The sequence below is a fragment of the Peromyscus californicus genome, unplaced genomic scaffold (genome assembly GCF_007827085.1).
Source record: "Peromyscus californicus insignis strain IS unplaced genomic scaffold, ASM782708v3 Scaffold_10__1_contigs__length_136768540, whole genome shotgun sequence".
NCBI lineage: Eukaryota > Metazoa > Chordata > Mammalia > Rodentia > Cricetidae > Peromyscus > Peromyscus californicus.
The window spans coordinates 79,783,558-79,810,864 of record NW_026294391.1 but is presented as its reverse complement, the minus strand read 5'-3'; the positions used below and the strand labels follow the sequence as shown (position 1 = coordinate 79,810,864).

General features: G+C 33.7%; 1 protein-coding gene across 3 annotated transcripts in view; it reads right to left on the bottom strand.

Moving 5' to 3' along the window:
- The window catches only part of Diaph2 (diaphanous related formin 2), a 765,516-nt gene that overhangs the window by 505,270 nt on the left and 232,939 nt on the right, over window positions 1-27,307 (bottom strand). For all 3 annotated transcript variants that reach the window (XM_052735290.1, XM_052735298.1, XM_052735306.1), the window contains 7 exons: window positions 26,900-27,018; window positions 24,184-24,300; window positions 21,399-21,517; window positions 16,592-16,656; window positions 12,973-13,077; window positions 9,545-9,856; window positions 8,640-8,754 (listed from right to left, as the gene is read on the bottom strand). In XM_052735290.1, coding sequence (XP_052591250.1) covers window positions 8,640-8,754; window positions 9,545-9,856; window positions 12,973-13,077; window positions 16,592-16,656; window positions 21,399-21,517; window positions 24,184-24,300; window positions 26,900-27,018 — 952 coding nt within the window. The remainder of the gene's footprint in view (window positions 1-8,639; window positions 8,755-9,544; window positions 9,857-12,972; window positions 13,078-16,591; window positions 16,657-21,398; window positions 21,518-24,183; window positions 24,301-26,899; window positions 27,019-27,307) is intronic.

The following is a 27,307-nucleotide window of genomic DNA, read 5'->3' as shown; positions in this document are numbered from 1 at the left end:
TGTGTGCATGTATGTCTGTACACATAATAAAGATATATTGTTCCTATTATGTAAGCTACTTTCTGCTAGTAGCTTTGGTATTACGAACCTAAATATAAACATAACTGTATTATGTTTATATTTAATAATTGTATTAATAATTGGGTATTAGGGTACCGCAAATTGGTACCTGAGGTGGATATCGTTCTGTATACATAAAACACTGATTGGCCAGTGGCCAGGCAGGAAGTATAGGTGGGACAAGGAGAGAGGAGAATTCTGGGAAGTGGAAGGCTGAGGGGAGAGACACTGCCAGCCACTGCCAGGACAAGGAGCATGTGAAGATGCTAGTAAGCCATGGCCACGTGGCAAGGTATAGATTTATAGAAATGGGTTAATTTAAGATATAAGTACAGTTAACAAGGAGCCTGCCATGGCCATACAGTTTATAAGTAACATAAGCGTCTGAGTGATTATTTTATACATGGGTTGTGGGACTGCAGGGCTTGGTGGGACCTGGAGAGAAATTCTCCAGCAACAGGTACCCTAATAATGATAATGGGAAAGATTAAAATGACTTTAACATGATAGGTCTATGCAAAGTAGCAAAGTATTAATCTGTTATATCTATAAATCAGTTTTTTAAAGTTACAATTTTGGATTGGATTTATTATTTCCCATACATATCAGAGGTGACTTGTAATAAATGCATAACAACATATTTACCTTATAAAACATTAAAAAGTATTTTATTGTAATGACATTAATGGTAAAATAGAAATAAGCACAGTTTAAAAATAACTAGAAAATGGCTATGCTCACATATTTATGACTAACCCCGAGAAAAGGAAGAATTAAATTTATACTCATGAAAAACACTGACTATTATGTATATTCAATGCTTCAGCAAAGACAAATTTCTCTAACTTAAATATACTTTGCACATGTTATCAAAAGAACAGCTTAGCCTGACAGTGGTATCACAGCCTTGATCTCAGCACTTGGGAGGCAGAGGCAGGCAGATCTCTGTCAGTTTGAGGCCAGCCTGGTCTACAGAGCTGGTTCCACAACAACCATAATTGTTACACAGAGAAACCTCATCTTGTAAAAACAAACAAACAAAATCCTGATATTGTACTTAGTCCACATACTGTTTAGAAGTATGTGAAAATACAGGGACAGATAGCCTCTCTAGCTCCTATCGCCAAAAAGCAAATAAATTAGTACAAAGCATCTATGATGTTATGAATTGAACTCCAAAAGTAACTAAAGGAAAATTTATTTCATTATTTTATACATGTATCCACTATACATTAATAAACCATTACCAGACAAATAATGTCACAAAACTATATTTTTCTTAAATTGCAAATAAATAAATAAATAAATAAATAAATAAATAAATAAATAAATAAATAACAGACCCCGAATCATCACGCTGTTTTAGCAGTGACACATTCCATGGAGATAATGACAAAACAAAACAAAAAATAGTCATAGAAAAAAATAACTTATTTCCTTCAGAGAATAATTTACAACTTGCCTCCTCTGGTTCCTACTCTGAATAACTGCCTTTAGTGCCAGGGTAATAGGGTGACACATTTCACAAGATAATACAATATATGTGGTACTACATCATTAACTGTGTGAAAAAGAGCTCTGCTAAACTATGCAACAAAATGCACAAATTACTAAGGGCAGAAAAGTCATTAAAACTCATTGCTACAACATAGGGAAGTCATTAAAAAGAAACCTTGACTCAAAATCACATTTTTATCTCTTACTACCTATGAAATCAAGACATACTCCTGTGAAAAAAATCATAAAATATCTAGAGTTGAAATGAAGAGTAAATAAAATATGGGTTCAACAAATTGCAGCTTTCACATTATCATGCAATTGTTACAATGATTACTGTAATGACTGGTAGGCTCTGTAGTGATAGTATTAATTATGAAAGTATTACAATCTCTATTACAATATGTAAAGATTGTCATTTTAAAACCTCCTTGCTTAGAAGGCAGAAGGTAGTCTATCGCAATATCTCTCTAAAGTCGCTTACTTATATTGATATGTATCTCTGTCTCCAAAATTCCTAATTAGCTCTTTTACATAAAGGAATGATAATCTGATGCTAGAAAATGCAAGTATAAAAAAAAGTGTGCATGTCATCCTAAATTGAAACTATTAATACGTTAATAATGGGGAAACTGTGGTAAAGTGACAATAATCAATTTACAAAAAAACTAAAGAATGAATATATAATAAAATAATGAAATTAAATATAGCTATTTAATAAGGACTAATGTTAATGTTGTTAATGTTCTCCTGAAATTCACATGTTAAACCTAAGCCTCAAGGACATATTAGGAATACAGCCTCTAGTAGGTGATTCTGTGACAACAGAGACCCAAGAAAGAAACCTCAGGATTTCCACCATATATGGACACATGTGAAGGCATCCTCTATAGCTTCCAGTGCTGGATCTGGAATGTTCCATCTCTGGAACTGGGAGAAACATATGTCATTAAGATGACAAATCACTTTTTAGGACACTATTTCCCGCTGGGCACGTTAACACCATTGTATAAAACATCTATACACTGAGACTGACATCTCATTATTATCAAGACAATTGCAAATTTTTCTGTAATATGAAAACAGACATCAATTAGATTTTTACCATTCTTTAGTGTTTTCATTTCTTTACTTAATATAGAAAACTCTTCTAAGCAATCAAGCAACATTGGATGTTTTCAGAGTCAGGCAGCTGATGTTAAAACTGAGAAACACAATTTAAAATATCTTTTAGAAGAAAACTAATTTTATATTCATCATCAAACTATTCTACCAAAATCTGAAAACTATGTCTGATATTTTAAGTATTGCAAAGTGAAATTTATTTGCACTTGAAATATTTATAACATCTCAATTTTCAGTAATTATTAAACCTAAATTGCACTGTAGAAATATATTATTGAAGAAGCTAAATTTTATTAACCTCTTATGTTTATTTCTTATATTACCTCCAAGCAACATTAAAACCAAAGAAATTGCTTACGAGTTCCAAACATGCACTTTCTTTGTTCTTCCTAAAGCCTCTAGAGAACCTTAGAAATTCTAATTAGAATTAGCAGTTATAAGCTACACATTTTATTATTATTTCAATTTTAGTTAATATTAACTACCATTACTTTAATTCTTATATAATATTATTATTATGTATAATTACTGTACTTTTAAAGGCAAAATAATGCTATCATTATAGGCTGCATGGTTATGTCTCCAAATATCATCAAGTTGAATAAAACATAACGAGAAAACATGTGAATTCCAATTGTTACAGATATAATGTATATTCAGAGAGACTACAGGATCTTCTGCAGCTGTTCTCTGTATAAACACATATACACATGTATATGTTTATATTTCATTAATATAGACAACATGTTGAACTACATTTTGTATCATGGTATTATGATGACCTATAAGAACATAAATCTCATAAGGAAAACATAGATTTGAAAATTAGAAGAGGCCTTGCAGATGAGAAAAGGATTCACACAATTTGAGGGTATCATTTGTTACCTTGTTAGGCTAGCAATATTTATTCACAATTAGTAAGATCCATCATACAAACTATAAATCATTACAAGTTGCCTATGCACTAAAAAAAACCTAGGGATACTCATCATGGTTTGGTATCTAATACAAAGAAGAGGGGTTAGGAATTAAGATTCCCACTGAAAATGCCAAGCAAGAAATAAAAATGGCTCTGACGCCAGAAGACTCATCCTCTACGAAAAGTAATGATACATACATTTCATAGTTTGTATTTGACCTTTTCTATTAGTTATTAACAATGCAAAATGGGGAAAGACTAAGAATTTCTACCTAATTCTGACAAAAATTCTTTATAAAGTAATTTTTTTCATTTCTATATTTCATCAGATTCTCTTAAGTTGGGCAAAGGTTTAGACCTAGAGACAAGCTTTATGTCCAGTGACTCTGCTCACATTAATATGAAAAGAGCAAACCAATGTTCTTCACTCTGAAGTTCTCACCAAGTCTCCTCACTCCAAAGCCAACAGCTTCTGCATGTGCTTTCAGCACAGTATGCGCTTCTCCTCTCCCCACTGTTAAGTTAATAGGAGACCATAGGCTTGGAGCTGGCTCTAAACTTCCACTTCAACCTAATTTAATGTATAGAGTTTTTGAAAGAACCAGCTGAATTTCTACCAGTCACCAAGACTCGTTTTGATCACAGAATGTTCAAACAAGGCAAATGCCTAACTACAACAAGCCCCCTGATTTCTGTTTTTGTACCCATGTTTAACATAAAAGAGCTTGCTGCTCATATGAATCCCTTCTGACCCTGGGTGTTACACAATTCACTGGTAGTTCTTTGCTCAATCAATTCAGTTAAGTTTCAGCTATTTAAATTGCTCATACTTTTCTAATGCTGTTCCCTAACTAGAAAAACTTGCTTGCTTCTTTCCCTATTGAAACTACTGAAATGCTCATACCACCGCCTCTGGGTTCTTCATTTTTTATTCTAAATTAGATATATCATATCCTCTCTCAGCTTTTGAAGAAAATGTCTATTCTAACATTTACCATAATTTGACTAAATACAGTAATCTTCCAACCTCGGTCAATAGATTATGAGTTCTCTGGTGCAGGGAGAAGGTATTAATCAATTCTTCCCCAATGCACATACTAGGTATTTTACAAACTAGTTAAATGAAATGAAAGATACACTCATCCCTAAAATAGAAGTAAACTGCTTTGTAGTAGAATGTTAAAAGTAATTTTCTCTAAAACTCTAAGAATAAGTAATTCATACAGAAAGTATAATTTCATGGAACTTTTCACACATTAAATATTTACAAATCTAAATATTATAGATATTAAAACCGGTACATTTTAAAGCTCCTTTCTATTTAGCAATTCAAAGCTACTTTAAATTTTTAAACATTCACTTGACAACATTGACTAGTAATGTTTTAGAGTGCATTTAGTGAGAATGGAGACATGGGCTCCCCAACAGCCTTGCAGTAGGGGGTAGTTCTCAAAAGGTTTTGGAACACTGAGTCTAACAGCCTTGAAAATAGGTCTTAGAAACAAGAGCTTGGTGGCTCATTCCAGAATGGTGCTGATTGAGCTGCAATGAGCAGCAGAACAGAGACAAAAGTGGTGCCCTAAAGCTATGAGAGCCAGGGCAGGACAGCTTAAGTTTCCTGGAGCCAGAACCTCCTGCTGCTTTCTTGCTAAGCCTGCCATCTATTGACCAAATTATGAATTAAGGCACGGTGAGTGTCAAGAACTTCAGCTGGTACAAGAAGACAATCAATTCTTAAGAGTGTTAATTTAAGAATGTGTTGAGTTACTAGAATTTATTCGGCCTATTGCATGCACAGACAGAATGTTCTTGGATATTTCATTGATCATGAAATGTTCCTTCAGAAATAAATCAATACCACCAAAGGGTTCCTTATATGTATTTAAATATACACTTTCCTTATATGTATCTAAATATTAAAAATTAGCAAAATTGGAGTAATGCCACATAGAAATTTGAAGAATTAAACTTGAATGGAATGGAGAGGCAGAATTCAGAGCAGTGAGGATATGATTTGAATAATTTGCTTTGGCTGGTTTGATTAGGTTTTGGCAGGAGCATTCGGAATTCCTTCTTTTGTAACTGTTAGCTCTAGTGAGTACACAAGGAAGAAAAAGAAATTTTCTTTTCAAACAAACATGCGTAGTAATTGTCAGTAACTAAAACACAACACACACATACTCAATATCAGATAAGCAAAAGATAAAAACAAATGAACATTTATTAAGTGTCTGTTAGATACCAAAGAGTGTGTATGTCAGCTACTTAAATATATATAACCTTATCTCATTTTCCTACCTAGCTCAACATTAGTCTATTCACATTATCTATTCCATCAGTGGAAGTGGTATGTAAAACAATTGATGAAAGTAGATGTGACTCTGTTTCCACAGCCTTTTTCAAGGAGGTTGCACGTTGCACTACCATTAACAACTTACTACTGTAATGGGCTCACTTAAAAAAAAAACTTACAGACATATATATATATATATATATATATATATATATATATATATATATATATATATATATATTATGTTGAATATACATCCCAATCTCCCTTATGATTCACCCTTCTGTCTCTAATCTTACTTTCTTCATTTGTAAAATACAAAATCCAGGTTTACTTAATTATTTGTATGGACTAGGCTAACTCTGCAATTTTCTAAAATCTGTTTAGTATAGGATTCAACACAAACATATCACCATGCAAAACAGCAAATGTTCAAGAGTGAGAAAATCAGAGCAAGAAGAATCACAGAAAAAATAGTTAAATTCTGCCTGTGATCAGAAAAAAACTGTTCAACATCCTGTAAAACAGAAAAAGTAACCAACTATGGTTATCTCATGCCTGAAATTTCACCACACTGGAGGCTGAAAAAGGATTGCCATGATTTAAGGACATCTTGAGCTACAGACTGGCCTAGGCTACAGAGTAATTTTCTTTCTCACTACCTGATCAAAAGCAAAAATTGGATTCCTAAACATTTAACATTTTCACCTATAATATGGGCAAAAGTTGTAGAGAAAAAGACACAGAGTATCCAATTATCTAAAATACCTAATATCAGAAGTGTTTCAGCTTTTCAATTTTGTTATCAGATTATAGAATATTTGCATGTATGAAATAAGACATCTTTTTAGGACAGAACATGAGTCTAAACAAGAACTTTGCTTATGTTCCACACACACACACACACACACACACACACACACACACACACACACACACACAGCCTGAAGATAGTTCAATCCAATAATTATTACTGCATCTCTGTTATTTAATTGTGAAATATTCCCTGTGTACATCACTGAGTTTCATAAGACTATTTTCATACAGTTATATAATACACATTGACCATTTCCCTTCCCATACCTGTCTTCTCCCCTTTTCTCTTCCCTCTACACTCTTGTTAGTCGATCTGTGTTTTCACAACAACCAATCTCATGGCATTAGGTATGGGATATCTTATTTGTATATTATTGTAAACTACTGGTGGCCAAAGTTTCAGATTCTGTAACACTGATGACTTAGATTAGAGATGCTCAACATGAATTCATATGCATTCTTGACAACACTTTAAATTGATGAATACTGGAAGGCAGATTTGTGATACATTTCAAATTATTAAATGTAGAATACACTTCCTGAATTTATACTATAGCCCATCCCATACAAAAGCACATACAGAAACACGTTTGCCACTTAAATTTTGTAGCAGTAAAACAATGTGTCTGAAGCTAGGGGAATGTTTAAATGTACTAACACAGACCCATAATACATAATTATATACAATATGTAAAAAGAACACAGTTGACAAATACAGAATAACATCAATGTATATTACTAAAAACAGGAAGGATTAACAAAGGAAAATGTTTTTTTTCAAATGTTTCTCAATACATAAGTGGTCTAGATGATAATATAAAAAATCAGTAATAATTGTTTTCTCTCCAGAAGGTCTGACTCTAGAATTGAAGAATAAACTATATTTCTCCTTCCTGTCATCATTTTTCTTGTTGTCTCAAAACAAACTACATGGGTACTTAGTTTAATGCAAGAATATTTAGTAATAAAAAGTAATTATAATAAGCAGTAATAGGTCAATTCAATGAAAAAATTTTAAATGTGAAGAGAACTATAACAAATACAAAAAAGTAAAGCTACGGACACTTTTTTCAATGTCAAAATTCTTCAGAACTTTCTAATCACCACAGATCTATCCCCCATCCCTCCCTCCCACCCCCTCCTCCTCCTCCATTCTATCTGTCCAAATTGACCAAGTGACAAATCAGATGAATGGTAAAAGCACTCATTTTGAAGAAAGGATAGAATATTTCCATTTACTAGTTTTAAAGACTGATTTACAAAGTATAATTTAAACATTTAACTGAACTACTAAAATCAGTATGTTCAAATAAAATATGAAAACTCCATTTACCACAATGACTAACTGTGAGACTTACATATTACCTGAATGGCATGTGTGAAATACTTAAAATATTAAAGATATAATTACAAAGAAATATGCTTTTGTCAAATCTACAATTATATTTGCTGAGGATCAGATCTGTATATTAACCCAGAACATATGCTCATAACAAAACCTATGAGATTTCATGGGAAATAAGTTTGATAAATGATACACATTTAAAAAGACAGAAAATGTGGCATCATCCATATGATTCAGAGACATTAGTATTCCATGATGCAATTTTTGTGATACATGGTAAATAAAAAAATGAATCTTCTATTACTAAGCAAAATAGCAATTTTATGCGGTATAGCACACATATTAAATAATAAAGATAAAGCTTATACATTAAGTTAAATAATAATATTTATGCAAAACAAAATTCAAATAAAATTTTCCTTTGGTTACAAAGTAAAGCATAGCTAGTATGTGAATATATTCATGTTTGACCCTACTTACTGTGAGAAAACAATACATTCACACATCCTTAGAACGTTTTAGCAGAGACATAAATTCCAATCCATGAGGCACAGGAATAAATAATGTGTAAAAATAAAAGGTACCTTTCATCTGGGAAGCAAATGTCAAGGCCAATTTCGCAAATAGATCTGGATTCTCAAACTTTTCTTCTTTTACTTTTAGCCAGAAACAGTTTTCAGACAATTCTTTAGGCTCAATCTAAGACAAAATAACAATGGTAAGTTAGCATGTTGTTACTTACTGTTTAATTTTCAAAGACTGACTTTCTTTTGTTCATCATCCACTTAATCTATTTCAACTATATAAAATTACACTCATACGCACTCAGAGGAACATTTACAATTCTGTCACTATACAGAAAAGCTACACAAAAGCAATAGGTCATACAAAAATACATTTGAAAGTGTCTACTGAAAAGACCCTCAAAATAGTATAGTATATTCCTTTTCTACTTGCATACATTATCCTTGATCCTACTTTTTTTCATATATGATGTGCCAGGTATTTGATTTTATTTTGAAGTTTTAATACATGTTCATTATGTACATTACTCCCAGTAATCCTTCCCTAAACCCTCTTCTTCTGTTTGTCTGGGCTCTCTCTCCCTGCAATTTTATTACACTTTTTTTAAAGTTTACAATGAAAACAATTATTAAAGACAACAGGATCCTAACAAGAAATGATTTTAAGAATGTGACAATGCTAAATATTAACAGGGATAAAAAAGTATGAAATTATTTTCATTTCATCATACATGTCATATATTTTTCAATTTGATTTTCCTTTGTCTTTACCATAATTTCAAAGTTTTTATAAGTTTACAGTTATCTAGGTCATACATTTAAAGATGAACATAACATGCTAAAGCCCCAGAGGAAAGCAATAAAGCCAGCAATCCAAATCGAATGATACTGACTCACAGCAATGCAATTCTCACACATTGTCAGTCATGGAGAAAGCAAAAAGGTCCCTCAAGTTATAGTCTTACCTTGGACCAGTTGATTCTTTTCATGGATACTTCTGGCTTATATACTTTTTTCTGCTTCATTCCATATGGTAGCTCAATTGGTACAGGTAGGGGAGGAAGAATTCCTCCAGGGGGTGGTGGTGGAGGAGGTCCTCCAAACAAAGGTGGTGGTGGTGGTGGAATACCAGGCAATCCAAGTAAGGGTGGTGGAGGAGGAGGAACTACTCCAGGAAGTGGAGGCGGTGGTGGTGGGGGAGGAGGTGGTGGTGGGCATGGTCCAGCACCTGGCAGTGGAGGTGGTGGAGGTGGGCCTGGAATTGAAGATGGAGCTCCCTGAAACAGATATAAGTTTAAATGCTTATAAGAACATATAACACAAAGTATACACATCTGTTAGATGTTCAGGGTTTAAGACTGTTTATATCTTTCTAAAGTTTCAAAATTATACATTTTATCAGTACCTGTAAATAAAGACTTCTGATATACACTGTATACTCCAGACAATGACTATTTCTGCTAATATATTAATGACAGGAAAGTTTGCAGTTTTTAAGATTTTTATGAAAAACTCTAATATAATGAAATTATATTTCACTATAAATATAGCCAAAGAAGTATGGCATGTGGCTTAGAACTGTTAGCCTAGCTTATTGAAGTTTGATTAAAGTATGACAAGGTCATGGATTCAAATCCCTTGGGTGTCAATTAGTCTTATAGAGAGTATTTCACAGTACCAATAATTTAGCTGCCTTCAAATACTTGCGAGTAATACTAAGTAGGATCCATTTGCATAGTAATATAAGCATATCAACATTTTACATCTATTGCTTCTATTTGTGTTTATTATAAACTTGTAATGTAGATAGGACATTAAATGGCATCTTTACCTCAATGTTTATAAATGAGGAAATTGAGTGCAAAAACTGAAATGAAAGCTGAGGATATAGCTCATTTACTGAAGTGCTCGCCTTACATGTAGGAAGCCCTAAGTTTGATCCTCAACACTAAAAAAGATGTTTGCAATGATTTATCGAAGACGGCACAGTGGAAAACATGAGGATCTACATTTGAACATGGCTCTCGTCTTTCTGCTCTGCTCTCTTCATGAAAGGGTGTCATTTGCCATGGGAATTAATTCATACAGAGTTCATGAGGAGAGAACAACTTCTTTCTACTGTCAGAACGTAACTGTAAGCATGTTCGCAATTGGCAGTTAATTACAGATGGGTAACACTGGATTCTGTATTGTATTTTAAGGATTAAATAAACTTTAAAACATTACGGAACACAATAGTACCTTTTCAAAAATGAACATGAAAATATTTCAAAGAAACTAGTACCATTTAACAGACTTTTCTGTAATCAAAAAAATATATTTAATTAATGAAATTTCATGGCATATTGATTATTTTTTTAATCAGGAAGAAGTCCTTTTATCTTGGTTACTATAAAATTTCTACTTGAAATATTTCATTGTCCCAGTTAAACTTTGAAGTATCTTTCAGAATAAAAAACAACTAAATACAATTTGGATAAACAATTTAAATAACATTTTTATTTATAAAAATACTTTAAAAGTTTCATTTATAGTTAGGTATGGTTGTGGAAATATGCCCTATATAATGCTCACTACTATTGATCAAATTTTAATTCATGCTTGTATATTTGCATATATATATATATATATATATATACATATAAGTATCTTTGTATACTTAGAATGGCTAGTCACTCCTAGTGTAAAATCCTTTCCTGAAGTCATGAGGAATTATATAAACCTATAAAAACCCAATTTTTACTCTTGACTAAGTTTAGTGAAGTTATTAGAAAAATTCAATTTCAGAAAATTTATCATTTATTTCACAATAATTTTGCATAATTTATTTTTTTAAATATTTGAAAGGTAAAATTCTGTGTCTCATCTTTTCACTGGAAGACAGCAAATATTAAAATTAATGTAGATACAAAAAGCAAATACGGAGCCAGTACACTACAGATACGATAAAAAGAAGGGAAATTTAACAATAATAGAGGTTATTATAGCTAGGACAACGGTCAGAGTGTATGCTGCAAAGGAAGTAAGTATAAGGCAGCCCATGCCAGAAGGCTTTTACTATTTCTAGTAAGGAAGTTTTGTTTAATCCCAAATACAGCAGGCAACCACTGTACACAATAAATCCTTCAGTTATAATAATTGGAACAAGGTTTTTTGAGGATTAATTGACATAAAAGGATGAACTTGAGGAGGAAAAGACTATAGGCAGGAAGAAAAATTCGGGGACAACCTCAATAGTTCAGGAAAGATGTAATGAGAGTATAACTGAAGGGACTGGGATTTTAATGAAGAGGTGGAAAAGTCATTGGAATAATTCAAATAAAAGAAGAACTAACTTCATTTGTCAGAAACAGGTCAAGAAACAAATCAAACTTCAATATTTAAAAAGTGGTAAATTGTAAAATAAGTCAAAATGAAGGCTAAGCTGGTTTAAGGAAAGGGAACAGATGAAAAATACTGAGTTTGATTTCAATACAAATGGCATGCCTATGGGGACAGCTGGGAATGTAAGATAGACTCAAATGTCTTGACATCTACTCAAAGGTGATATATGAACATATGGAATTGAGTGCGATATTTGTGCAAGGAAAACCAAAGCAGAGAAAAATGCCAAAGGCAGAGAGAACACAGAGATGTCTCACAACTGGGGAATGGGAAAATAAGAGACATGAAGACCGGGAAATGGGATAATATTGAAAGAAGAAGCAAAGACATAAATAGTGGACATAAATGATATGGGATATGGGTAGAAAAAGGCTACCACCATAAGGACTTTGCAGCTTACCAGTGACTTTGGAAGTAATTTCTCAGTATATTATTGGGGATAGACACAGTAAATCGACCACCTATTGGACATTATCTATTTAAAGGCATTCTTTCAATTTCATATTATTCATTTAAGCCATAGAATGTGTTGAGAGTATACTTAACTTTAAAGTATAGACATATTAAGAGTTTTTTTTTATGCAACGCATTGTAGGCAGATATAAAGTGTATAGGTTTTGAATTGAAGATAGTCTAGATTTAAAGATCTCAAGAAGTCTTTTGGATAATTAAAATTCATGAGCATTTCTATATTCTTTTTGAAAGAAAATACTATGCACACAATTTTTCAAATCATCATGAAAATTTCATGTCATAAACAGTTTGGCTTCAATAATGTATTCTGTTAAAAATATTCAGGGCAGTTTGAGCAAATGAAGCCTTATTTATTTCCAAACATTAAAATGATTTACTGTCCTGGAAAAAAATCAAATTTCTACTTATTTCAACTAAAATGTGAAACTGACAACAACTACCAAAACGTCTGTTTCTGATCACATTTTTCCTTCTAACAAGGTAATTTTCTACCCCAAAATTCATTGTGACCAAAGTCTACATTTTGTTTCATTACCTGGGTTCTAAGATGCTGGATTTCTGTTTCCAGTTCTTTGATTTTTTCATCTCTTTTCTGAAGCTCTGCTTGAGCTTCCTGTCGAGCTGTGAATTCTTCATCAAACTGCAATGACCACCATCATAAATGTACAGTTACTAATACAGATTTGAGATTGATTCAAACAACACTATGTACTAAATATGTAGCATGTTTTTTGCTTTGATGAGTTCACAGCTCATTCAGAGGGATAAAGTTCTTAATTATTCTCTTGAAAACTAAGCATCCACACAGAGAAAATTCTCTTTAAAAAAATGAAAAAAATTGATGGGCTATCAAGTCTCTTTACACATGTAATGGAAAGTTTATTGTTACAGAAAATTCGATAGAATTAATATTGGTTATTAATGACTTGCCCCATATTTTAAGTTTAATTAGACAGTGAAATATAAAATATGGAATGCATTTACAACTTCTTAATAATATTCAATCTTCAAAACACATGCATTTTTGCAATGACCGGAAGTACATTAACACAAATTGGAATTGGACCGGGGGATTATTTCTGCTATAATCATCATTGCTTAGCATACAAAAACCAGTGCTTAACAAAATCTGACAGTACAATGATATACACTGAAATTCTACTTTCTATCAGATGGCTAAAAAACCCTCTTTAAATAACACAAGAGAGGAAAATGAGGGAAGTAAATATTTTTCAGAGGGCAGAAGTGCTTGCACAAAGGCATAACAACCTGAGTTTGATCCTTAAACCCTATAAGACAACAGGAGAGAAATGAATCCTGAAGGTTGTTTTCTGACCTCTCCAAAAGGGCAGAAACATGCCAGTATGTACACACACACACACACACACACACACACACACACACACACACACATACACACACACAAGAATGCATGAATACACACACACACACACACACACACACACACACACACACACACACATATACACACACACAACCTCGAAACACTATGTTAGTTATGCTTTTATTCACCTCTGTCTCACTACTTGAAAAATGCCTTATAAAGGCTGATAAAAATATATTATAATATAACTAAATCCCAAAACTAAAACAAATACACAAGGTGAAGGATCTTTCAATGGTATTGTCTTTGTACTTCACTGAGAAGATGGGGCTCTTGGGCAAGCACAGTAATACACATCTATAATCCCAACACTCAGGACACAAAAACAGGAGGATCAATGTAAGTTCAAGGGCAGCCTGGACTACATTGTGAGTTCTAGGCCAAGAAGGAGGACACAATGAGACTCTTTCTCCAAAATCAAAACAAAGCAAAACAGAATTCCTTCAATATGAGCTTATTCAATCAATATGATTTCCCTGAATCTAGAATCATAACTCTTCTCTCGAAGTTAGTATCTCTTATAGTGCTTTTCAAATATGCCATTTGCACAAGCACCCATTTTTTCTGCTTTTAATTTAATACTAGGCTACCTGTAAACACACATAATAGGAATGATACATACCTAAAAAAATAATAATAAATGATACACACTTAAATAAAGAAGAGATCTTTTTCTAAGTTCCTAATCTTATGCTCTCCTTTTAATGATGAAGAGAGTACAATCCATGGACAATAAGTAGCTTGTTTAGAGTAACAGTGAATTAGTGGAAAAGTTAAGATTGGATCTTATAATCACTGTCTAGCATTTTGCAAAAGCTGGCAGTAGGGGTGAATATTATCAAAACATGTACAATATCAAAACTCTTAAAGACAAAGTAAAATTAAAAATTACTTTACACTGCATTTAAAGATAACTCAGAAGAGAATGCATATAGGTAATGACTAAGTTAAAGCCATATATCCATTCTAAATATTGGCAACTACCATTGTTGGTGATACTTTATTAATTTACTCATTTATTTTATATCCCAACTGCAGCTTCCCCTTCCTCTTCTCCTCCCACTCCCTCCCCCTACTCCCTTCTACAGCTCCATCCCCTCTCAATCCACCCCTCCTCCATCCCTCCTCAATCCACTCCTCCTCCATAATCTCTCAGAAAGGAGCAGGCCTCCCAAGGGCTTCAGCAAAGCATGCTATATCAAGTTGCCATAAGACCAAGCACCTACCCTTGCATTCAGGCTGGGCAAGACAATCCAGCATGAAGATTAGGTTCCCAAGAGACATTTAGAACACCAGGGACAGCCCCTGTTCTCATTACCTGGAGTCCCACATATAGACCAAGCTACACAACTGTGACATATGTGCAGAGTGCCTGGGTCAGTCCCATGAAGGTTCAGATTCTGCTAGCTCCCATGAGCCAGGTAAGTAGCTTCTATGGGTTTTCCATTGATGATTATCACTGTACTTTTGTATGATTTAAGAACACCATATACAATTAGAGAAAACTACAAAGATAGGTCATCATAATGTGCTCCAATTTTACAGTATGTAGTCAGATTTAAGGAGAGCCTATGACATTCAATGGAAATTTAAGACATGCTATTTAAAAGGAAAGCACAATAAATATAAAGGCCTATTAGTAAAAACCATGATCTTTTAACAATAAAAATGAGTTTCACACAATCTGATTGTGTGTCACTCAACCTCTTAAATAAATCTATTCTAGTACATGAAAGAGCAAAAAGGTTTCTTCAAATGCCTTGAATTAACTCCATAATTTCCAGAATGATGGAAGTTATGATCTAATCTCAAAGGTAAGTCAAAACCTTAAAGAGTGAGCAATATGTAAGTGCTTTGTCTTGCTGTCCGATGGCTGAACACTAGATTTTTTTTGTGCCTTTTGCTTCAATACTCTCTGCAACCAATGAGAGAGAGGTACTGTACTAACGATTAACAGGGGGAAGGAAAGAAGAAAGAAGGAGGGTAAAGCAGGAAGAGGAGGAGGAATGCTTGATAATTTGATAATTTTATTAAACATTAATAAAATAGTATGTAGGCTTTCATCAAATAAGAAAAGGGCCATATTGTGTCTAAATGAAAATATAATATAAAGATTGTACTTAATCAAAGCCACTTAAAAGCACAGAAAGAAAAGAAGACTCTTAAGTTCCAACAAGCTTACACAAAGTAACATCATCATTTAACAAATGGCAATTACAAAATTCTAAGAAGTCTAAAGAAAGAGAAATAAGGGGACAAAAAAAGGAATGGATTCCAAAATTAGACTGTTATTAATACCAATAAGCTTTTTGTTTTGAGGATCAAAGCCAAGGCCTTGTTCATGTTAGAAAAGCATTCTAACCACCAAATTTCATCACTAGCTCAAAAGGCATAGCTTTAAGAGGAAACTAAAATTTTCCTAGTTCTCTATGGAGTTGTGTAGTGTAAGTGAATGCTGAAGAAAAGCAATGGAGGATTTGTTTGGTTTGTTTGATTTTAACTAAGTACCTTTTCAGCTACCTAATTTCATTTATCATTAAATATAATAAGGCTAGTGTTTTTCTTACCTAATGAATTATGTTGATGAGAACAAAATAGTAAACTATCTTATTAGAAAAAGTACTACAAAATCAAAAGGACAAGTTATAAAGTGTCATATAAAGAAACAAATATGATTATGGTTAAATAATTATATATTATGGTTAAAACATTTATTTAAAAATCAAGACTACTATTTTGGCAGTCTTACCTTCTTTGAAAATTCCATTGCTTTTTGTTCACTTTCTTCAACTTTTGCCTTGTTTACACAGGCATCTATTCAGATGAAGCAAAAAATGATTAGAAATACATGATATGGAATCTACATCTAATTATGGCTGACAGTATATAATTCTGAAATTCTAACATGAACTATCATTAAAGGGAAATTAATCTATACTATAATGTACATAATACCACATTCTCTTTCTTTAGTTTTAAAGCAAAAACCTCAAGCATCCACAAATATCTTTGATGAAATTATCCCTGCAATGAAAGTCATTAATTATAATCAACTGTTACCACTATAGAATTCTTTTTAAAATTGAACATTATTATATAGAGAGTGAAGGCAAAGACTCCATGTTCAAGATAATGAAAAATCAAAATGATCCTCTAAAAGGCTGGGGGAGGAAGAAGCAGTGATATTCACCAGTCCAGGTTTTCCAGTAAAATTTTTTACTTGACTTCTGATATGAAACAAAATGTATGTTGTCCAAAGGGAAGCAAACAAAATTATTCAGGTCTAGTTAATAAACAATGGAAAAACCTCTTTAGCCTCATGCTGCATCTTTGTGCATTACCCCAATATTTCTCCAAAGGGAAATGAAACATATGTCTGAATTGTACGTTTATAAAAATGATCCATAACAGCTTTATTACAATAGCTGAACACTGGAACAAACTAAACTGGCCACCAAGAAATATAAATTGTGTTATATTAATACATGAATACTACTTCAAAATAGAAATGAATAAACTATGTGAACTATAAAATGGATGAATCTCAAAATTATGTTTAATGAAAGGAAATAGACAGAGAATACATGCTACATGATACTATTTACAGAAGATTTTAGAAAAGGAAACTGGTTAAGGGGTGGGAAGGGGGAGGACGGGGGGATCTGGGGTTGGTACGCAAAATGAATAGAAAATTTCTTAATAATAAAAAAGAAAAGGAGGCCGGGCGGTGGTGGCGCACGCCTTTAATCCCACACTCGGGAGGCAGAGCCAGGCAGATCTCTGTGAGTTCGAGGCCAGCCTGAGCTACCAAGTGAGTCCCAGGAAAGGCGCAAAGCTACACAGAGAAACCCTGTCTCGAAAAAAAAAAAAAAAAAAAAAAAAAAGAAAAGGAAACTAGTGAAAGAAAATGAGGATAAAATAAAATCAGTATAAGAGAGACTAGTAGGTGTGTCAATTTTCAGTGACACACCCAGTGTATGAGTACAGGTAGGGAGAAGGAGGAAAGAAGGTAGCAGAAAGCCAGGCATTGGTGGTGCACACCTTTAATCTCAGCACTAGGGAGGCAGAGCCAGGTGGATCTCTGTGAGTTATAGGCCAGCCTGGTCTACAGAGCATGATCCAAGACAGGCACCAAAACTACACAGAAACCCTGTCTCAGAAAAAAAAAATGAAGACAGCAGAAACCTTAAAGAGTAATACAGAGTTTATGAACTTGAATACAATGATGGTTTTAAGTATTAATATATGTATATACTTAATAATATTTATTATATATATACACTATATATAATATAAACATACTTTAAATAAATATATTTATTAGCTACAGATTGATTAGCTTGTATATTAAAATGTAAGTAATTTTCTTCACTCAAATGTATAAGAATGATTTTTATAGATTGTAAAAAATTATTTTACCTAATTTTATATGTATGGGTGTTTTTCATGCATGCATGTCTGTGCACCACATGCTTTCAGTGCCCAAAGAGACCAGAAGAGGGCATAGGATCAACCAGAGTCACAGATGGTTCTGAGCTGTCATGTAGGTGATGGGTATCAAGTGAAGAGCCATCATAAGAACAGAAATGGTGTTAACTGCTAAGAACTCTCAAGGTATTTAATGTTTCTTATTGTAAATATGTTACAATATTGCATACAATCAGGAAAGTGGTATTGTCCAAAGGGGCTTTATATGAGCAATGCAAATCATAGCTGATGATGATTTTTACTTTGATTTGGCGTCCAACGTGGTGGCAAGAGTTTCCACCTAAAAACTGAGAAAAAAGATTCTAAAACGGAGCTAAAAACAGCTTCCTAATTGTCTCTCTCAAATGAGCGGCAGCTGCCGGTTTGAGCTACTGGTGGGTTCCTAGCATGCGTGCATGCTCGACATGCAGTATGGCGGGAATGAGGCCTCTGCAAGTGGCACATTAAGCTGTGTGGTGGATTTAGCCTTTGCTAGTACAAAACAAAACAAAAAAAGAGGTTTCTGGGCTACACGCTGCTTTGATAGAAGCATAGACCCACTATTTCTGAGAGTTGATGGCTCCCAGAGCTGGCGGAAAACGTATCACCGCCATGTTGGGAAGCTGAAGTGGGTGGAGCCAGCAGCGCCAGTGCCGTTTCAGGCTTAGAAGGCTGCAGTTTAAAGCAATAGGCTCAAGCTAATATAAAAAAATAAGCCACGTAAAGATGGCTACCACACAAAGAATCTGGATTATGTTCTCTTTGATATTCGTAACTGAAGAAAAACATTTGATTGCAAAAGCTGTTGAGTTATGCCAAAATGTATATTTTAAAGGTACCTTGACTTCAAAATTTGGATGTAAGGATATGTTGCTTTGGAAAGGAGGCTCTGCTTTTGTTTCCACAGAAAGCCAGAGGCTATGGATTTGTTCCAGATTAAGATACATCAGGTTTGACCAGCCAAGACCACCTGAAAGGTCTCCGATGACACCATGGCCCAGATGATCCAACATCCAGAACCGTTTCAAGGCAACTGGCTCAGACGATATACCCTCATGGACTATTCCATAATTCTAAAATTTTCTTTGTGTCCCCATAAGATACAGCGCCCCCCTCCAGCAGGAAGTAGTAAGAAAAGCTATGCCCAAATTCCCAAATATACCAAGCTGACTTTGGAGATGTGTAAAGGTTAAAACCTTCCTTTTTAAGAAAAGAAAAGGGGAGGTGCTGTGGGATGGTCTGTATGTCAAATGTGTTGCTGATTGGTCAATAAATAAATCACTGATTGGCCCGTGGCCAGGCAGGAAGTATAGGCGGGACAACAAGGAGAATAGAGCTGGGAAGTGGAAGGCTGAGAGAGGGAGACACTGCCAGCTGCCATCAGGACAAGGAAGATGTAAAGTACCGGTAAGCCACAAGCCACGTGGCAAGGTATAGATTAATAAAAATGGATTAATTTAAGCTGTAAGAACAGTTAGCAAGAAGCCTGCCACGGCCATACAGTTTGTAACCAATATAAGTCTCTGTGTTTATTTGATCGGGTTTAAGCGGCTTGGGACTGGCGGGTGAGAGAGATTTGTCCTGACTGTGGGCCAGGCAGGAAAACTCCAGCAACATTGATTTCTATCTATATTACAATGAGAAGTCATTGGAGAGTTTTAGGAAAGGATCTGATATGGTTTAAGAAAAATAATAGATGTACAGAAATATGAAATCTTCCCAGACTAGAATACTCAGGTCCAACTGATATTCAAAAAGAGATCCCTGTATCTCCTAGATGATACTGAAGCCCTTAATAATTTTGTGAGTATTTGTGTGTGCATATGTATATTCTAATGAAAGTTATACAATATCCATATACTTTTCAAAAACAACTGTAAGGTGATGTAGCTCACACATTTAAATGTTCATGCTTTCTAAAAACATTTGGTCTTTTAAATGCCTACCTTCACTGATAGCAGATTAAATCTGAAAAAGTAGTGAGAAAATGTCTAGCATTCACATGTAAGAATGTTCAATTAAGCTGATTATTAAAAAAATTTGCTGACAGTGTTCAATTATCAGATTATATTATACTTTTAAGAATGTAAAAACAATCAAGATGTAACAATAACAGAAAACAATAACGGAATGTTTTTTTAAATAATCATGATAGATCATAATATTGCATGTAGTAACACAGTCCCAACTTGAATGCAAACATGGTCAAATCTTCCCAATGCTCTACAAAAAATCAGCTTAGAGGTAGATACATTGACAAAGACACATGCATCAAAAAAAAACTATTTTAAAAATATACTTATTGAAAAGGGAGTGATCTTGATGTAGCTGATATTTGTCATTTACAGAAATCTCTCAATTGCCTACAGTAAGTATGGATTCCTTTTAGAAATGGAAAATAATATATGAGAAATAATGTTCAATCTTGGACTTTTTTGTGAGTCTGTCCTCTACAATGGAATGAAAATTATTATATAGATGATATTCAATAACCTTTTTTTCATTAAAAACAAGCAACTTCATGCTTCAACTTGGGCAATGATAGTTTTGATTAGCTATAAATACAAATCCCTACTGCAGAGCCATAGAGCATAGCATATCGTAAAAGGGAAGTTCATCATCACTGATTAGACTGTTAGAAAAGTTTCTTTACCTGGCATTCTTTAAATATATAAGATATTTCCTTACCATGACATTTCTTTTCTCAAATTTGAGAGCCAGTAGTAAAATGTCTATAATACTGAGACTCTATTACACACCTAATTCCCACAACTGAACTGAATTAAAGGATACTACAGCCATGCTTCTAAAAAGCAAGATATTCCCCTATTTAAAAAAAAAAACATGGATTTTTATGGAGTATGTCAACTGACTAGATAGTGCTGAAACTTATCAAAAAGATTACTATATCTGAACCTATAAGAAGGATTCGTATGATCTTCAAAACTAATAGTTATAACAGTTGAGCAGCCACAGCAACAATGATTTACCAGATATTAATAGACGTTCAGTGAGAGTCCTACCCTTTAAAAGTGCTCAGTATACAGAAGGTACGAACCATAAATGGCAGTAAAGAATGTAATCCATACCTATCAGGTGTGTGAAATCAATGTCTAATCTTTGCCTGTACTTGAAGTCCGGGTCCATGCCACTGCAGTGCAGCACTATCTGTGAAACGCATTCCTCAATTATTTTATAATACTGTGGCCTGAAAAAAGGAGAGAAAATATTTGAGAATACTTTTCTACTTGCATCAATCAATTTTCTTATGGAGGGATTCAGAATGCTAAAATAACTCAGCTTTTTACAGCACCACTAAGAAAATAATTCCACTAACATTTACACTCCTTTAGAGAAAATATGAATAAAGCTTAAAGATGGTCTGAACATTAGGAGGCCAAATTGAGTGTGATGTAATCGACTGAAAATATGTACTGACTTAATATTCTAGTATGCAGGGATTCATGCTCGTGTTCAAAAATACTTATGAACCCTATCTATTTATTTAAGGCATTGTTTCTAAAGATAACGAAAATGAATAACTCCTTAGTCCTATATCTATGAGCACAGAAATAACTCTAGACAGCCACAAGTTCTCATTTTCAAGAAAAGATGAATTTCCTGGCATTAGGTGGCAAGCAATGTCTTGAATCCAGTGCAGAGCACTTGTTCAGGACACTCACGCCAGTTACAAAACAGGGATGAGTCATTTCTGTTACAGACTAATGCAAAGACCTATGTATGCAACATATTTCTAAGAACATCTACTTTAGAAAACCATATATACTTAATATGTATAGCTACAGCTGCAATTTTTGTGATGTGTCAAAAGTTTTAAAACACATCATTTTTCTGTAATCTCTCAAGGTAATTCTGGCCTTAAAAATGACCACTGACTGGAAAAGTAAAAATATGGGACATTTTGCATAAAAATTTACAAAAGACAAATTGTCATGGGTTAATAAATTCAACAGTACTAAAGAAAAGTATTACTTCAGACAATTTATAATATAAGCACCACTAAATATAGCTTGTCAACCTACTAAAAACTCCAAAACAAAGGAAAACAAATTCTGATTACTATTCTGTGTGTTTAATCATGTGCCTATTCCTAAGATTAAGAATGAAAAGAAATACTTAATGCACGGCTAGGGCTTTTAAACATCATCATCAGATCTGGGGATGAATAATATTAGTCCTTAACCTCAATGAGGTGAAGCACTCTTTGGATAAGTAAGAAAAACACAACTCTTTTCTTTGAGGGGATGTTACCAAGTCGACATGTGGAAGGAAAGCACGTGTCACCTGCCTCTACCCTACAGGAGTACCCTTAAGATGAAAGGATGGTATGGGCTGCAGACACAGCTCAGTGTGATAAAAGCACTAGTTGTGCAAGGAGGACCCGAATTCAAATGCCCAGAACCCAAGTAAAAAGGCAGGCATGGTGGTGCATATCTGACCCCAGAACTGTCTGGGCTATTACAGAAGGACCACAGGAACTTAACAACAGTCCACAGATTCAGTGACAGACATAAATTGGCAGAAAGTGGCCAGGCAGCTGTGGGGTATGCCTTTAATCCCAGCACTCAGGAGGCAGAGCCAGGCAGATCTTTGTGAGTTCAAGGCCAGCCTGGTCTACAGAGTGAGATCCAGGACAGGCACCAAAGCTACACAGAGAAACCCTGTCTCAAAAAAGAAAAAAAAGGCAGAGAGTAACAGACCACAGCAGCCAATTTGACCTGTGGTCACAGAAACTCAGTTACACAAATACTGTATACACATACACACACACACACACACACACACACACACACACAACCTACTCATGATGATAACCCAAATAAACCACACACAAACACACGATTTTTTAAAGGATGCCAAGAGGGAATTGATTATCATTTATTAACATTTATTAAGAAATAGATAACTTCTGCCAAATAATGTTCCCAGGTAACTGAATAATCATGACCACTATACACCCACATTATGTATTATTATTTATAGTGGTTTTTAAAAAATATACATTATTACTCTCAACATGCTTGTGTCTCCTCAACATCATTTTCATCGATCCAATTACTATAGTAGCCTGAAGAAAAAAAATAGCTCTATATAGTATTTTAGAACTGTCAATTTTTATTGCCAATAAAACTACCGTTCTGATAGCCTTTTCTTTTTCTATTTTTCAAGTAAGTGTTGAGAATCAAAGAACCTAGTATGTCATAATTGCATACATATAAAAGTGTTAAGGAACTAAGAGAATCTTGAACTGTCATTAACATAAGCCCATGGTCATTAGCCTAGAGCCTATAGATAATTTCAGTCACTCATAAACCTATTGTTATATAAGTTTCCAGTTTTTAGAGATAGCCCCTATGATCTATTTTAAAATTTAATTCTATAGGTTATCATCATATTCACTGATTTTAAAAATAGTTTCATTGGACAAAAACTAAAATATGAACAATAATATTCTCCTACATTTAAAGATCACACATTTACTAAACATTATAAAAAGAAATGATAAAACCTTAACTTGTTAAAATAGGAGGATTTTAAAAATTCCAGTAGCTCCAATGTTTTCATTGGGTTACCAGCATCAAGCAGAAAAATTAATTAAAAAAATCAATAATATATGACAGGTTAATTTCTTCTTATATTCTGGTTCTTGTGAGAACCATAGCTATATGCAGCTATCTTTTCTGGCCCAATTAAAATAAATGAATTCTTTTTTAAAATGTTGACTGAAGTAGTAAAACCTTTATATTTTATGTACATATAATGCATATATTTCCTCAGCCCAACTACCTTGTTAACTTTCTTTTAATATCCAATTCAAATTATACATGTAGTAATATCAGATATGAACCTTACCTGATATAATAGTCATTTCTGATAAGCAGAAAGTGCTGCAGAATGGATAATAAGTAACTTTCAGCTGCAGTGTCTTTCAGCATATTATAGAGAAGATGGTAGACTTCATTCATATCAGTAGAAAGTGAGTAAAGGAAAACATCAAAGATTCTTGATGAATAGTGCATTTATGACTAAAACAGACTTATGTTTAAGGTTAAACATTTATCATTTGGTTTCCATTATTGTTACTAAGGCTTCAACTTCATGATATAGCATTTAAACATCTATAGCAAAAAATAATATGAATAATCCTGTAAGTAGAAAAACAAGCCTAAAGAAAATTTCCAAGGCCACTTGGGTATGAACACATTTATTAATCAGTCATCCATTATACTGTCAATATCATATAATACCTAGGGCCATTCAAATAGCAATCCATTAGTGAAAGAGGTTTTGTCTTGATCTGTCTATGGTTCCAATAGAGTCACTGCTATCTATTTTTATTCTCAGATCAAAGAGATGCCAAGCAAGTATTCAGCTGTCAAAAGATCACAAAACTAGGTTTATTTTAAATATCCAAATAAAATAGGCCTAAAATTGTGTTCATAATTGATCTTTTGAAAATTCCATGGATATTATGACTCTTTTTAAGATATAAAAACTAGTGGTATAGATGCTGTTAGTAATCTATAAGTAACTACAAAAGTGAACTAACATTATATGTACGAAGGATCTTGAAAGTCCACATAAAATCAAGGTAAAAGACAAGATGTAGTCCAACATCTTAAAACAACATGAAATGGGCAGTAGAATTAAATAGACAATGGAATATTTTAAACACCACATGAGAGTGCTGAGTTAAAGTTTCATAAGGACCTTAAATGGCTACAGAACAGATCAAATGATTGATTACATAAATGAATACAAAGTATGTTTATTGATAAAAAAATAAAAATAATTTATATTAGTGATGCTGCTGCAGACTGTTTTTACTAATTTTGAAACAGAAATTACTAGAAATTATTTCGTATAATACCATTTCTATTCATTGTATCTATATTTATCAAATATTTTTATGTAAATTGAGGAAAAGCATACATAAAAAATACAAAGCAAATAAAGTACCTAGGGAATTTCAAGGAGGGAAATATTGTTCCAGTTTGTTTAGAATACTTGAATAAGAAAGAAAAGAAAATATTACAGGTAGAAAAACACAGATCAGGGGTTACTTTGATTCCCAAGTGTTTTCCTATTTCATAGAACCCAAAAGAATGAATTGTAAATGGGTGGGGAACAAGTGGCAGAACTATGACAATCATATCTTATATCTCAAACAATTTCACATCAGATAGTTGGCACAGGAAGATTATATGCTGTTGCATTTGATTTAGGAACTTTTACAACACTGATTTGTTATAGACAGCTACTATTTTATCTAACAGTTTTGATATCATTAAGGAACATTGCTGTGGGATGGTCTGTATGTCAAATGTGTTGCTGATTGGTCAATAAATAAATCACTGATTGGTCAGTGACCAGGCAGGAAGTATAGGCGGGACAAGGAGGAGAAAAAACTGGGAAGTGGAAGGCTGAGTCAGAGAGACACTGCCAGCCACCATGATGACAAACAGCATGTGAAGATGCCGGTAAGCCACGAGCCAAGTGGCAAGGTATAGATTTATAAAAGTGGATTAATTTAAGCTGTAAGAACATTTAGCAAGAAGCCTGCCACGGCCATACAGTTTGTAAGCAATATAAGTCTCTGTGTTTACTTGGTTGGGTCTGAGCGGTTGTGGGACTGGCGGGTGGCAGAGATTTATCCTGACTGTGGACCAGGCAGGAAAACTCTAGCTACAGAACATAAATATCTGATGAGAAATAAGACATACATTTCCAGCGATCTGTATCTGTAAGTGGAGTAGCATTTAATAAATACAGAATGTCTCTTAGCTAGTGTCAGATATGAACTCAAAGAACTTTTCCTCATTCTTATTGATAAGGTAGACTGCTTTAGGCTCATAGGCTCTTGTTTATTAAAGACCACTGAGCAGAGTGTATCTCTAACACGGCGAGCCATTATGCAGAATTCAGTAGTCGGAGTATGTCTTCAAAGCAGAGTAGCAACTTCTCAACTCGGATGTATTGTTAATAATTTTTACTCTTTTTGGGGGGTCCACCAACCAGCTAGCTCCCAAATAAAACACACACGGAGACTTATTATTACTTATGAATGCCCAGCCTTAGCTTGGCTTAGTTTCCAGCTTTCCTTAAATTAACCATTTATCTTTTGCCTCTGGCCTTTTCCCATTCTCTAACTTCTGTAAATCTTACTCTTACTCCTTGGCTCACTGTGTAGCTGGGTGGCTAGTCCCTGGAGTCTTCCCAGTATTCTCCTTCTATATATACTCTCTGCTTGCCAGCCCTGCCTATCCTTTCTCCTGCCCTGCTTTTAGCCAGTACTTTATTGGACCACCAGGTGTGTTAGACAGGCACATTAACACAGCTTCACAGAGTTAAACAAATGCAACAGGAACAGAAGTAATACACCTTAAAATATTCTACTACATGAATGGATATCAAGAATAGCATCATGGTGAGGTGAAGTACTAATAAAAATAAGCAGTTACAACTTTGTTCACAAACAAGAACTCTAATAAGAATATTAAAAAAATTTTCTTCAATTCCCGCTTTTCAATATAGGTACAAAATTAGTTTTTAGTTTGTCAAAGGATATTCCATTTCAGCTCGAATGTCATTGAGACGGTGAGATAATTCAGTTAGGTCATCTTCTTTGTTCTCTTCAAACACTCTCAACTGAATATCAAGCTCATCATTCTCTTTTTCTTTAAGACCCTAATATAAAAAATAAAATTCAGCAAATGAATGACAATTTAAAAATAGCACACTTGCTAATCAGGGACAGAAAAATATTATTCATTTGTATACAGGTGCAATTAGAAATATTGACCCAGGAAGTTGATTTCCTAAAAGAAAGTAAATGTAGCTAAAGTTTTCTATTTCAAAATAAAAGAAGCTCATACCATTCTTTACGTTTTCTCTCCATGCCATGAGACTTGACTATTCACATTAAAAATATTAACAATCACTTCTGTAACAACAACAACAAAAAAAACCCCACTAA